This window comes from Pleurodeles waltl, chromosome 3_1 (genome assembly GCF_031143425.1).
Source record: "Pleurodeles waltl isolate 20211129_DDA chromosome 3_1, aPleWal1.hap1.20221129, whole genome shotgun sequence".
Taxonomy (NCBI): Eukaryota; Metazoa; Chordata; class Amphibia; order Caudata; family Salamandridae; genus Pleurodeles; species Pleurodeles waltl.
In genome coordinates, this window is record NC_090440.1 from 1,636,876,991 (window position 1) to 1,636,889,557 (window position 12,567).

Here is a 12,567-nt window from a genome sequence, read left to right on the forward strand (position 1 = left end):
TTTGTGGTTGTGGCTGGTTTTTGTTGGTTTTGTGTGTATATGTCATAATTTGGCAGGCGGATGTTCGCCTCTGCGGTGGTATGTTGGCGGCAGTCACCGCAGCGGTATTTGGAATTTACCACCAATGTCATAATGACCACCATAGTGTCTTCTGTGATTGATATCATACAGAATAACGTCCCTTTTACATCATGGGCAAAGTCAGCTGCGCTTCATCATGCAGTTAGAGTGGACATTACAGATTCTAAAAGATGGCCACGTTCCATGGAAATACATTAACAGTAGTGACTTGTTGGCTGCTTTTCTTTTAACTTGTCAAAGTAACAGATAATGGCTAAAAAGGAAGCAAGTTACACCATGCTCAATATTGAGAAGTTAAAAGAGCTGCCTTTCACTGTAGCAGAAAGTCCTTCAACAGTATGGCTCATACATGGCGTTTTAAATCTGCCAATTTTCACCTTTCGTTTCACAAAATGTTTGAAACATTTTGCTGTGGGCAGATACAAGCAGCTAGGAGATAGCTATATTAAAGAAGAGTGGGAGTTGCCTTTCGAGTTCAAATGTCTGAACGGCAAAACAGTGGTCTTTCTGAGAGGAAGCGAATGTGAGACTACTGTTGGTCATTCAGTGAGCTGCAAACAGGTGTCACTTCACGGCTTTTGCAATGTGGGGGTCGCGAACATGCCGTGCTTTCTTAAGGGTACTCCAGTCCCTTTGATTTGTCCAGCATTTCATATACTTTCAAATGGAAGTTATGTGGTCCTGGGCGATCAGAGTTGCTACTGAATGAGGCCAGGAATTATCTATGCAATTTCAGTCTCTCGAACTGTAACTTGCTTTGGACATGTTCTATTCCCCCCAGATAAGAGATAAGAGTAGCAGAAATGTGGCCTCACATTGCTACTACTAATATAAAATATGACAAGCTGAGCAGACTTCGGCCAGAGAGACGTATACTCTCCAGATAGTGAAAAAGTCAGCCGAGATATAATCCCTATTAAATACCAACTTCTCCAAGCACTTTGGAGAGCTGGTCTTCAGAATATTCAACACCTCGAGCACTACTGGCATTGTAGATTTCTTTAAGGCTGTTGGGTTTGGATTTGTTTCCATCTTCCAGGCTGTGTTCGTAGTCATTCCTTCAGCTATCCATTCGCTTTTCTCAAGTGTGTTTGGTGGCTTTCCAGTGACTTTGGCACTGACTGGCAGGATACTGCTGCTGCTATTCCTAACACGCAGTGGTTGTGCCTTCTTAGCTAAGAGGAGTGATGGAGCTACTCACCAGCCTAGCTGAGCCGTGATCGCATGGTGCAGTTGTTTGGTGCTCCACTGCTGGAAGTATTGGAGCATGGTTGATCATTGTCATTCCGACCAGTCCTATGATGCATGCAACCTATCTTTAATTGCACCTAGTGCCTCTTCGAGTGCCTACCTTTGGTGTGCCTTGCTGTTCTGCCAGTGACTCCTAAGGACAGGAAACTGATGATGTTCCCGGTGAGGGTTCATTCATGGTCATGCCCATGAAACTGAGGCTGATTCGCAAGGCCACCTATGAGCTACCGCTTGTGAAGTATTTGGCTCCACCAGGCACTATGGATGATGCTGCCTAAGCGGGTGACCCTGCGTTTGGGGCTTCTGCACACTTGTGCTCTGTGGAACTGTCTGCCAATCCTGTCATAGATCCGACGATGTGGAGTCATTCCTTGATGCGCTCCGACATTCTTCAAGATCACGGCTATTGTTAAATGATTTGACCATTGGCCTTATTCTAAAGTTTAAAAGTTCATGCCGAACTGCCTTATTGCCAATTCGCATTCGGCTTGCTGTGCTTGTCATGGTTGACATTTTATCTCTTTGTATGATTTTTAGCCTAGTTTCTAAATAGATTTTAGCATGATTTTAGCTCAGAGCATTTAGCCTGGACTCATGCACCTTCAATAGCGTATTAGCATCCTTTTTGTGTAAAAAGGGAAGGTGTATTGAATCCAATCTAGCTTTTATTGGGACTCAGAAGGTTAGCTTAGCCTTTTGGCTTGCAGGCCTGTGCCCAGTCACCTAATGATTTTTTACTTACTTAGCTTTCTCTGTCTTAGCCAATTTACTTTATTATTTATTTTAAGATGGCTGCTATTCTTTATAGTTAGGGAAATGTTTTGATTTTCATTATCAGTGCTACTCTGTGAAGGCATCACTATCAGCATCATAATCAAGTGATGTACGCAGGCATCCACATCATGTCCCTTTCTCACTTAAGTGTGACAGTAACATAATGTACACTTGTTGGGAATTGTTTACATAATTGCCACCACAAGTCTGCCCCCTTTTCTATTGTTTGGTAACAGACCTGTGTCAGGGGTCCTACATGATCTGTATAAGTACATCTTACACAGACAAGGTTATCAGAGAGATTCCTTCCAGATGCCATCTATGCTGCACGTCACCTTGCTACAGAACTCAGCCTTCATGTCACCACGGGGTCTGACCTAGAGACCTCATTCCAAGGTAACGTGGGTTGGGGGATGCTTCTCATGGACATGGTACTGGCAGATTAAGTTTATCACACCTAGCTCTCATTAGGTTAGAGATTAGGGGCCAGATGTAGCAAGCAGTTTTGCCCATTCTGTGTCTATGGGAAAATGTGTTTGTACATATGGCCCCAGGTTCTCCAGGCTAAGGATTTTACATTTCATGGTCATTGCAAGATATTAACGTATTAATAACTCATCTTCACAATTATGCTTTCTTTATTGTCCATTATCCTAATCATTGCAGCTCATACATTTTACTGTAGATTGCAGTCTTTTAAATAAACCTATTGAAAACTCTCCTGCATCTCCTTCATTGCCTGTGTGTGACTGAGACTTATTACTAACGAGAGAAAAGGGTAACTTCCGTTCAACCATTACTCCCCTGAGATGTCACAATCTAGAGTCCATGTGTAAGGCTGCCAGAAATCACCTTTTACTGTTTGGGTTTTTGGTGAGGTATGCTTGTGAGGTGGGAGGGTTGGGCCGGCAGTTATGACTTGTTGTAGGATTTGCTTAGTCATCTACAAATAAAAAGCGCTGTCATCCCTAAACCATCAGTCTCGCCTAGGAGCGAGAGTCCAACTACGACAAGGGAAGCAGAGCAATGAACCCTGTGGTGCTTAAAAGAAAGTGTTCAAGTGGGAAAATCCAACAGTGTATCAGAGATAGGTGCCCTTACACCAATGCCTTTTGTAGTTACTTAAATTTGGCAAGAACAACAAGTGCATAGAAACCAAGAGTGTACGTGTTGGGTGGAATACAGGGGAAGTGTATCATCCTTGGTGCAGTCTGTAAAGACCTCCACCAAAATATCCCACATCTCTGCAATAAAATATTTTCTCAGATCACTCATTCATTCCTGTGTCACAGGGTGCTCTCAGATCAAAACCAAGAGAGCAAGCCCTTTGTCGAACTTACACTAGTTGGAGGAAATGGATCCTTCCAATGCAGTGTAATGTTGGGTTTACTGGAAAAACCACATCAAGGAAGAGTTTCTCAAACATAGGGCGGGGGAATATGCCGAATAGGACAATTTCTGGGGAATTCATTAGTACACGGCCCATCATGGTTGACAGCACCTCAACAACTCTCTGCCAGTATGAAAGAGTGTGGGGCAAGATCAAAGCATATGACGCAAATTGACATCTAACTGCATACAGCAAGGACAAATGCAGTTGCAGCTCCCTGATATGTTTTGGTAATGCAGGCAGTTGTAAGGTAGGCTCAGTTCAGAAAATTAAACTGAATATACTTAAAAACAGAAGCCGCAGGATACTTTATGGGGATATCCAAATATTTTAGCCCAGTCCGCATTGTGTAGAGATTTGTCCAGGTCATCTCCAAGTTACTAATGTTTCCCAAACTGTGTGCCATAGGTTTTAAAATGTTTAGAAACATAATCAAAATGATGCCGTTGCTTTCTTTCCAAGAAAGATTGGGTTAATTTGGATAATGCAGATGCCCTCGACAACCTACTCAAGGGTTTTCATTTACTACTGAATAAAGACAATGTGCCACTTGAATACAGCATTCCTATGGGCAATCACATAAAGACCATAGTGAATAAATAGTGCTATTTAGAAATAGTAAATAAATGCACTGATAAAGTAGTCTGGACCTTGGATGTGTCTGTGCAATTGACTTTTGTCCTGAATTCTTGTCCTGAATGTTGTCCCTTTGTCCTGAATGTTTTACAGTCCTGCTCAGAATTTGCCTCCATATCAGGTGGTCAACCTACTCCGCACCTCAGGTTGGAACGGCTGCTACCGTCCGATAGGCGCCACCATCTTGTTGAGCACCAGCACTCCTTGACCCCAGACAACGACTGATCAGCCCCACCTCACAGCTGCCGATCACAGCTCATCACTCGTCTGGCAGGTGCCCCAAGGCAGAACTGTCAGGTGAGTGTGCACTTGGACACCCCAAAGGGCCAGTGGCTGGGCTTATAGTGGCAGGGAAGCAGAGGGACGGGAAGACGCATCCTATCCGACTGCCATCTTGTCCACATCCCCTTTTCAAACTTTTGAATGCTGCACCCCCAAAGGGTGGGGGGAAAAATAAAAAATCATCTGACTCCCCTCAGAATATTTCACAATTATTCTAATAAATTGGCAATGTTTAAATATGTCTAAGTTTATTTCAATATTGCATTCAAGGCCTACATGTTGCAAATAGCATTTGTTGCTATTACCCAATACCCAGTAGTCACGCAAGCAATATAGATTTGTTTTATTTTTAAACACAGGGGCAGTGTTTTAACATGGTCAGTGTTGGACAGGCCTACAAGGAATCAGGCAGTGCCTGAAGGGCTGGTCTGACAGGTCAGTGGGTGGACTGTTTTTTGGCTGTTTGTATGTCTCTTTTTGGTCTTCTGGGTCGATTTTTACTGTTGATTTTCCCGAGATTAAAATAAACATTGCCTGCAGCAAGCTGAAATCCAGTCTTCCCTACCTTTGCAAAACACTTATACAGAGTGTCTTTATAAGTTTAAGAGTGACCCAGTTTGCAAACACATGCCAATTTTTAGCTATCCTATTCACTAATGGAGGTCACTTATTTTGATGCCCAGGCCTACTTTCTGTGCCTGTCCGGCCCTGAACATGGTCCAGTGGCTCTGCTTTTAACTACTAACGTACGCAAAATTACCAGTATGTTGTGAAAGTAACCCATTTTCTCTGTGAGCTGCCAGCTGTTGCAGCCCACAAATCCCACGTGTGCTAATTTAACCACATTATTATAAAATAGGCGTTTGCGTCCAACACATGCCTCGAGGACCGTTTTCTAGACCTTTCAAAAGACAAATTATACAAAAGACAGTACTGAAGCCTCCGAGGGTACTGCCAGTGCTTTTTAGCTAACAAAGCTTTAGAGGAGCGAACAATGTGCGGAAGGTGATTACCACGCGTTTTTCAATAGCTTCGTTATCAATATTTAAGTGTTGGTCTGTGGATTATCGAAACTTCTGTAGTCACAGACACGGTGCACATCAATAAGTATATGAAGATTAAAACTTTTTATTATTAAAAAGTAAAAAAAGGTTCGGCGCTATCTGATGCTATTGTATTATTATATAGCCTGAAGAGCAACAGTGTCAACGGGGCGATCACAGACCAGGCTTTTATACACATCAAACGTCAAGATTCGCTGGCTGGTCTTATGTTGTTTTCATGATAGGGTGTCCTCCTTAGCAGGTGCGAAGAAGGGCGTAATCTCTGTGGCTTTCTTTCCGACCCTAGGAGTGGGTTTTATTAGTTGCAGAAGTGAGTGACTGGATGTGTCCTCCCTCAGGGCCAGCCCGGATGCGGCAGGAAGACCTCCCTCCAGATAACAAAGACACGTTGTCACTTTGGGCTTTGTTGCAAAGCCCTGTTCACACTAAAAACGAGGGAGGGTGGGATCCAGCGCCCAGGCATCCAATAGCTGGGGTCTCCAGGCTGCTAGGAGCCCTTTGATCAGGGGAATCCAATTATTTGTGTATATACATTTCTCACACAGTGATTACTTCATTAATTGTCCCGCCTCTCCCCCTCCCCGGTCGGCCCACTGATTAGCAGCCCTTCTTTCATGCAGCCCCGCAAACAGTGCGCGGTCTCAGCACTTCACAGGGGCCGCCGCTTTGATGATTGGGCGGCGCGGACTTCAAAGGGCCGAGCGCGACTCTGACTGGCTGCGGCCCGGGGAGGCTTAGCACCTCCCGGGGGTGATCCCGGGCCGGGCGGGGAGCGCCTCAGCTCTGTCAGGCAGAGTGTTAGGCTCAGCCCAGCTAGAGCACCTCTATCCCGCTCAGAGCCGGGGACGGCGGAGAGGATCCGCCCGGAGCTGGGGCAGAGGAGAAGCTAACCGTTTTCTATCAGGTAGAGGCGAAGTCCACCCCGGACCTCAGCAGCCAGTCCATGCCTCACCTCCGCTGCCCACCCCGTCCCCAGGAGCGCTAGTCATGGCAGCGGTGGCGCTGCTGCGCGGGGACCCTCTCCACGCCTTCTTACAGGTAGGTGCGTCCCCCGCCCAGCCGCGCACTCCGCCCACCCCCGGCGGGAGCGCCCAAGGAGCCTCTACTTAGAGGGGACGGTGGGTCCTACCCGCTCCACGCTGCCCTTGATTTTTAGCAGCCCCAAATCACCAACGCCCGCAAGGTTGACTGGATCTCCTTCCTGCCTCTGACCCGCGCACTCCCGCTCCAGACCCCCGCTCTTAGAGTTTAAATGGCGTGAAGCAAGGTAACGGCGACCCCGCAGGTATCCTACAATGGTTCTCTCTCCCTGCACGGCACGGCTTGAAAAGTACCTGAACTTTTGCCGAGTTTGTGACGTATTTGAACGGGAAGATCGCCCACTGCTGCTGCGCCGAACAGTGGTGGCAGCACGAGCCTAAACGTGGAGCTGTCCGGCCACCTTGACTCACTTGCCGTGCTCCTTGTTTCCACTTAAGCTTGCGTCAGAAGTGTATGCGCTCCTAAACTTGTCGCCCGCGCCCCTGCACGCGTGTCTTACGAGACGAGTAACTGGATATTCTGTCAACATGATGCAATTTTCACTTTTGCAAATTTCGCATTAGAGGAGAGTTCTATGTGTGTTCCTCTCGTAAGTCCACCTGTAAAACTTGGTGAACAGCTACAAATACAAATGCGTTACAAGTGCATGTTTTGTTTCTACGCCGGAAATGCATACAAATTTACAACTGGCGTGGGCAGGCGTTTGTATGTTTTTGGTTTAGGACTGGGACTTGATAAATACCCTGATGGGAGCATAAGGAAGGTTCCACTGGTGAAATAAATTGTAATGCCAAATGCACATTTGCATTGTATTTCCACCGCTGGAGTTGTATCCGAATGCTCAGAAATCTGCATTTAAGTATTCATAGAAATCTGCGACTGTCATATATTTCCAGGATAGCGCCTGAAATATTTGATGTAACCTGCAGAATAGTGCGTAGAACGAAGAAGTAGCCGCGCGGTTATTTTAAACCTTCGTGAATCACTAGTCTTGTTTGCTTTTTGAAATTGGGTAGGAGTGAACTGTAGAGCTCTTTAATATACCGTGCGGAATTCTAGATTACTACCTCTAAAGTAGCTTACTTCAGGGACCTCGATCTTTGCTTTTGTTGAAATGGCTCACCGTCCTGCTCAGAACATCCACAAGAAATACATTTGGCAGAATGAAAACTGTAGCTCCTGTTATGAAGTTTTATGTTTTTAAACTAGCTGGATTTAACAAAAGTATGACTTTATATAGTTGTGAGACAGTAAACATCCTTATAGACAGAAGAGCAGTGAATTAATTCCCGTACACAAATACCCTAGGCTTAAACATCAATAATGTCAATTAAACTCCCAAGTAGCCATGCAAAATAATGCAGAATTCAAAGGGTAAACCTTAGATTAGGATAAATCATTACAAATGTTAAAAGGAGAAAGCACAAGAGCTGTGAAAAGAATAATGTAGCAAAAGTTTCATTCATCAAAAAGGTCTTTTCCTAGAGGACCACAGAGCTGCGTGCAGGAAAATTAATGCAAAGGCTTTATAAAAACAATGAAAAAGTGATAAAACCTTATAGTAGACAAATGCGGTCTGTCAGAAGGGTCCATGTCTGAAACACATTAGCTTGAGTAGATGCACTTGCTTTCTTAAACCTAACTTTACCCATAGTAAGTGGATCTTCGCTTCTGGTGGAAAACCTCCCAGTAAATTGGAAAGGTTGTCCTCAGCCGCCCCCACTCCCATCTAAATTGTGATGAGGTAATTTAATTTCACAGCCCTAAAGACAAATGGATCTGCTTTTACATGTATTTTTTGCTTACATCAAAGTGAGTTAATGGAAACTGCATGTTATTTGAGAAACTTGGTGATCTGTACGAGCCCCCGACTTGAAACTGAATCTTGTTGCTCGTTACTGCATGTAAGTTGTAAACGGGTTTTCAGCCTTCATGCATTCAAATATTTGGATGACAGTTCAAAAGTCTTTGCGAGTGTGATATGTTTGGTATTCTGCAATGTAAATTGAGGGCACAAATGAACAAATGTGAGTTTATTTTGCTTGAGATTACAATTAAGATATAAAGCCAAATGATTCCATAAAGTGAATGTGTCAGTGGAGGATAGATCTATAGAAGGTGGAAGCAAAGGCAGAGAAGATGTTAGCCCTTATTGGGCTGAAATGAAGAAGAGGGCTAACATCAATCTCTCCCTACAACATTCATGTTTTGCTGTACTTTTTCAGATGTTACAGGTTCTAGAATCCCGTGTTCGTTAAAAGTTGACCAAACTATATAGTTGTTTGACTTTGTCCCTTTGGTGGAACTGCATTTACTAGTTCAGGACATCACTTCTAGATTCAGTTACTCGTGAATATTCATCAACTCAAGTGCTCCTGTGGATTGCTTTGCCATGACAATTTTGTATTTATGTTGGTTGTCTAGATTCTTGCTTTGGTGGGGTAGGGTCATTTTTATTTCTTGTGAAAAAAAGGTGTTTTTGTACAGCTGTGATAATTATCAGTTTCTGACTCCTTTGAGAGCCATACATAACAGTGTATTTTTTATCTCCATAGGACCGCACCCCCAGCACGTCCCCAGACGGGGCCCAGCACTCGCCACTGGCTCTCCTGGCAGCAACCTGCAGCCGCATTGGGCAGACCGGTGCCATGCCTCCAGAATTCTTCCAGGTCACCTTCGACCCATCTCTGGGATCGCCATCGAGGATCTTCCACCCCTGGTCTAGTGAGGTGTCGTCTCATTCTCCGGGGAGACTTCCTCCCCACAACAATCTGGGATTTGTTTCACAGAAAGCCCAGCGAACTGGCCATCACCAGGCTTCATTCAGCTCTCATGAGCTTCCTTTGACGCCCCCAGCGGATCCCTCCTATCCATATGAGTTTTCTCCAGTTAAGATGCTGTCTTCTGCTATACCAGCTTTGCAGTCGGGTTGCTCTGCCACCTATGTGCCCGCTGTATCTTATGCTGCAGCTTCTGCCATCCATAGCTATGTGCCCGGACATTCAAACCTCATCCACCAACAGCCCAGACAGCTATCCCCTCAGACAACTGATGACATGTCCTGGTGGAGCATTCAGCAAGCCAGCTCAATGAGCCCGCATCCCTCCATGGCCCACCACCACTTCCCCCTGCAGAGCAGCCTGGTGCTTGGGCCCTCAGACTTTGCACAATACCAGACTCAGATTGCCGCCTTACTGCACTCTAAGGCTCCTGTGGCGACGGCCCGGAGATGCCGGAGATGTCGGTGTCCCAACTGCCAGGCCTCCAGTGGGGTTGAGGAGCCAGGGCGGAAGAAGCAACACATCTGCCACATCCCCGGCTGTGCTAAGGTGTATGGCAAGACCTCGCACCTTAAGGCACACCTACGGTGGCATTCCGGTGAGCGGCCCTTCATCTGCAACTGGCTGTTCTGCGGCAAGAGCTTCACCCGCTCTGACGAGCTCCAGAGGCACTTGAGGACTCACACTGGAGAGAAGCGCTTTGTGTGTGCGGAGTGTGGAAAACGATTTATGAGGAGTGACCACTTGGCCAAGCATGTGAAGACCCACCAAAGCAAGAAAGGGAAGGGTGGGGAGCGGGCGGTGAAGCAGGAGCCTCTGAGGGGGCACTAGACACTGGCCTGCACGTGACTGCAACCATAACACTTACTTGCCACCTTCGTCTGTAGACAGAATCCTTTGCCGTCCACTGCCTTCCAAGTGCATGCAATTAGAGAGGAGAATTGAATAGGGAGATCCATGTTTTATTCCCATCCATTGCATTGTTAAAGCAGGAGGTGCATGTGTGCCACTCCAAGCACAAGTAACACCCCTGGCTTCACGTGGTGCAGCGTGAGCAGGCAGCTTCAGATCGACCACGTGGGTGCTCTGTTACTGAATACAAGAATAAGTAACATCCTCGGCTTCATCAGCCACAGTGTGAGCAGGCAGCTGTCCATCGACCACTAGGGCTACTCTGTTACTGCCTCAGCCTCGCCTGGTGCAACGGGAGCGGGCATCTGCACATCGACCAAGTTACCCAACACAAGCCTTGGTCACCTCGGCTTCGCATGGCGCAATGTGAGCAAGCAGCTGCCCTTGGACCGCTAGAGATGCCCCAGCCCTAACTGCACAGTCTTCTGAAGACACACAGCACTAACTTCCAGTCAGAGTTATGAGGTCGTGATCTTCAAAGTTTGGGGTGTACTCCGGGGAGGGGGCGCGCACCCGCCAGACAACTACATACACAGCAAGCTTTGCTGTGATGTAAACAGACAGCGCCGTGCAAGCTTCCCACAAACACTGGGACGGTAACCGGTGGCATTCACTGAAAAGCAGGACATTTGCAAGAACGTGCTGCATTGACAGCAACAATGCCCACTTCATTCATGCAATACAGATACAGCAGGGACAGCTTTTCTCACACGGAACAGATAAAAGCAGTTTCACAGGAGCACGCTTCCCGCAGACATAATACAGGTATGGTGCAAGATGAAGCAGATTGAGAATCCAAACATAGCAATGTCAGAAGTGCGGCTAAACACACACACTTTACAGGCCCCCTCCCCCACCTAAAAAATACAAACCGTATGTAAAGCATTGGCAACAGAAGTATACGCTTCTCTCAAACACCGACCTCATTTTAGGATATTCCTTAACTGTTTGTGCTAATATTTAATCAACGGAAAAGACAACTGAATGAAGCTGTTGGTAATATTACTTTGAAAACATTTCCTTTCTCCATATCCTATTGGCGTCCAAAAACACACATAAGAAAAGTTGTAGGAGGGCTTGAAAGAAATGATATTGACTCAAGGGGGTGGGGCTTGATAACGAAAAAATTGACCACTGGCATCGGATACAGTAACTAGTTGCAACCACACACACACGCTGGCACCACAGGCGGAAAGAAGTGCCCAGCCACAGGTGAAGTTTTAGATCTGTTTGAGCACTAATCGCGAAAAAACGTGAACTGGAAGTTCTGTGACTTCAGAGGTAAGACATGGCTTTTCCACAAGCCAGTGGGACTGCACTCCCAGAGAGGGAAAACGAGTACAGCTCATTGAGATTCCTTGATGAATTGAATGTGCTCTGTAGCCTACACAAGCGAGGCCTGCTCCGCGAAAAGCTCACCGAAAGTTGCCTAAAATAACAGAAGAGAAACGTTTTAACTAATGCCAACTCAGCTGAACTCCTGCTGTGATCGTTTCCGCACAATTCGCCGCAAACCTCGATTCTGGCCCCAATATGTTCATTTTCGGCTCCGCTTACCAGCTGTATCAGTTACACTCTATGGAAACGCATCTTATACGAAGAGGTTCATCCTTTATTCTGAGAATTCGTAAGAGTCTGAAAATATTGTTTTGCACATAGCTGTTGATGGGTTAAATATCTTCCAATTTCCAGTACTGGAGGAACAAGCACGAAATGACGCCGGACACGTTTTTGTGTGACATTCGCGTTTTTTCTTAAATTCTGCCATAATTGAAGCAAATTTAGTCAATTGTTTTCACGTCGGATGGAAGCTTCTGTCTATCGAAAATCGTATGTTTTCTGCCCAACGGGCCGAACGCTACGCCCACCACCATAGAACAAGCATGCATGGTGCATGCTTAACCACACATGTTATTTTTTCTGCAAGGCCTTTCAGACTAGCAGAGCGGTTGTGTGAGTAGCCATGGGAAGCATGTAGGGGTCCCTTTATAACCGCCGTGAGGTTGTGTGTGTATATTTCATGTTTTCAACTACATCAGATTTGGAGGGATACATTTTCCTCTTTCGGCATGTATATATAAATTGTAGATACCATGTATGTTTTTTTTTTTTTTAAAGACACGTTTTGACTAGCTGCTTGTCTGTGTTATTTTGTTACTGTTCCAAACTGTTGGAAATTAACTTTTCTGTTTGTTTAGCTAATGCACGGACAGGTGTAATCCGTGAGAATGGAGGGGAGGGCGTGGAACCTGATAATTCCTGATATCATGGGAGAGTACTACCGATCTACAATAGTTGTGCATTGAGGGAACAGAAAGGTGGAGGGGGTTATGAGTGGGCGATCATCTCTAAAGTA

At 45.8% G+C, this 12,567-nt stretch overlaps 1 protein-coding gene across 1 annotated transcript; it reads left to right on the top strand.

Moving 5' to 3' along the window:
- Window positions 1–6,220: 6,220 nt before the first annotated feature.
- Window positions 6,221–12,342, top strand: SP5 (Sp5 transcription factor). The gene is made up of 2 exons (XM_069225315.1): window positions 6,221–6,516; window positions 9,075–12,342. Exons 1-2 carry the CDS (start codon window positions 6,466–6,468, stop codon window positions 10,128–10,130), a joined length of 1,107 nt encoding a protein of 368 aa, XP_069081416.1. The 5' UTR covers window positions 6,221–6,465; the 3' UTR covers window positions 10,131–12,342.
- Window positions 12,343–12,567: the final 225 nt, after the last annotated feature.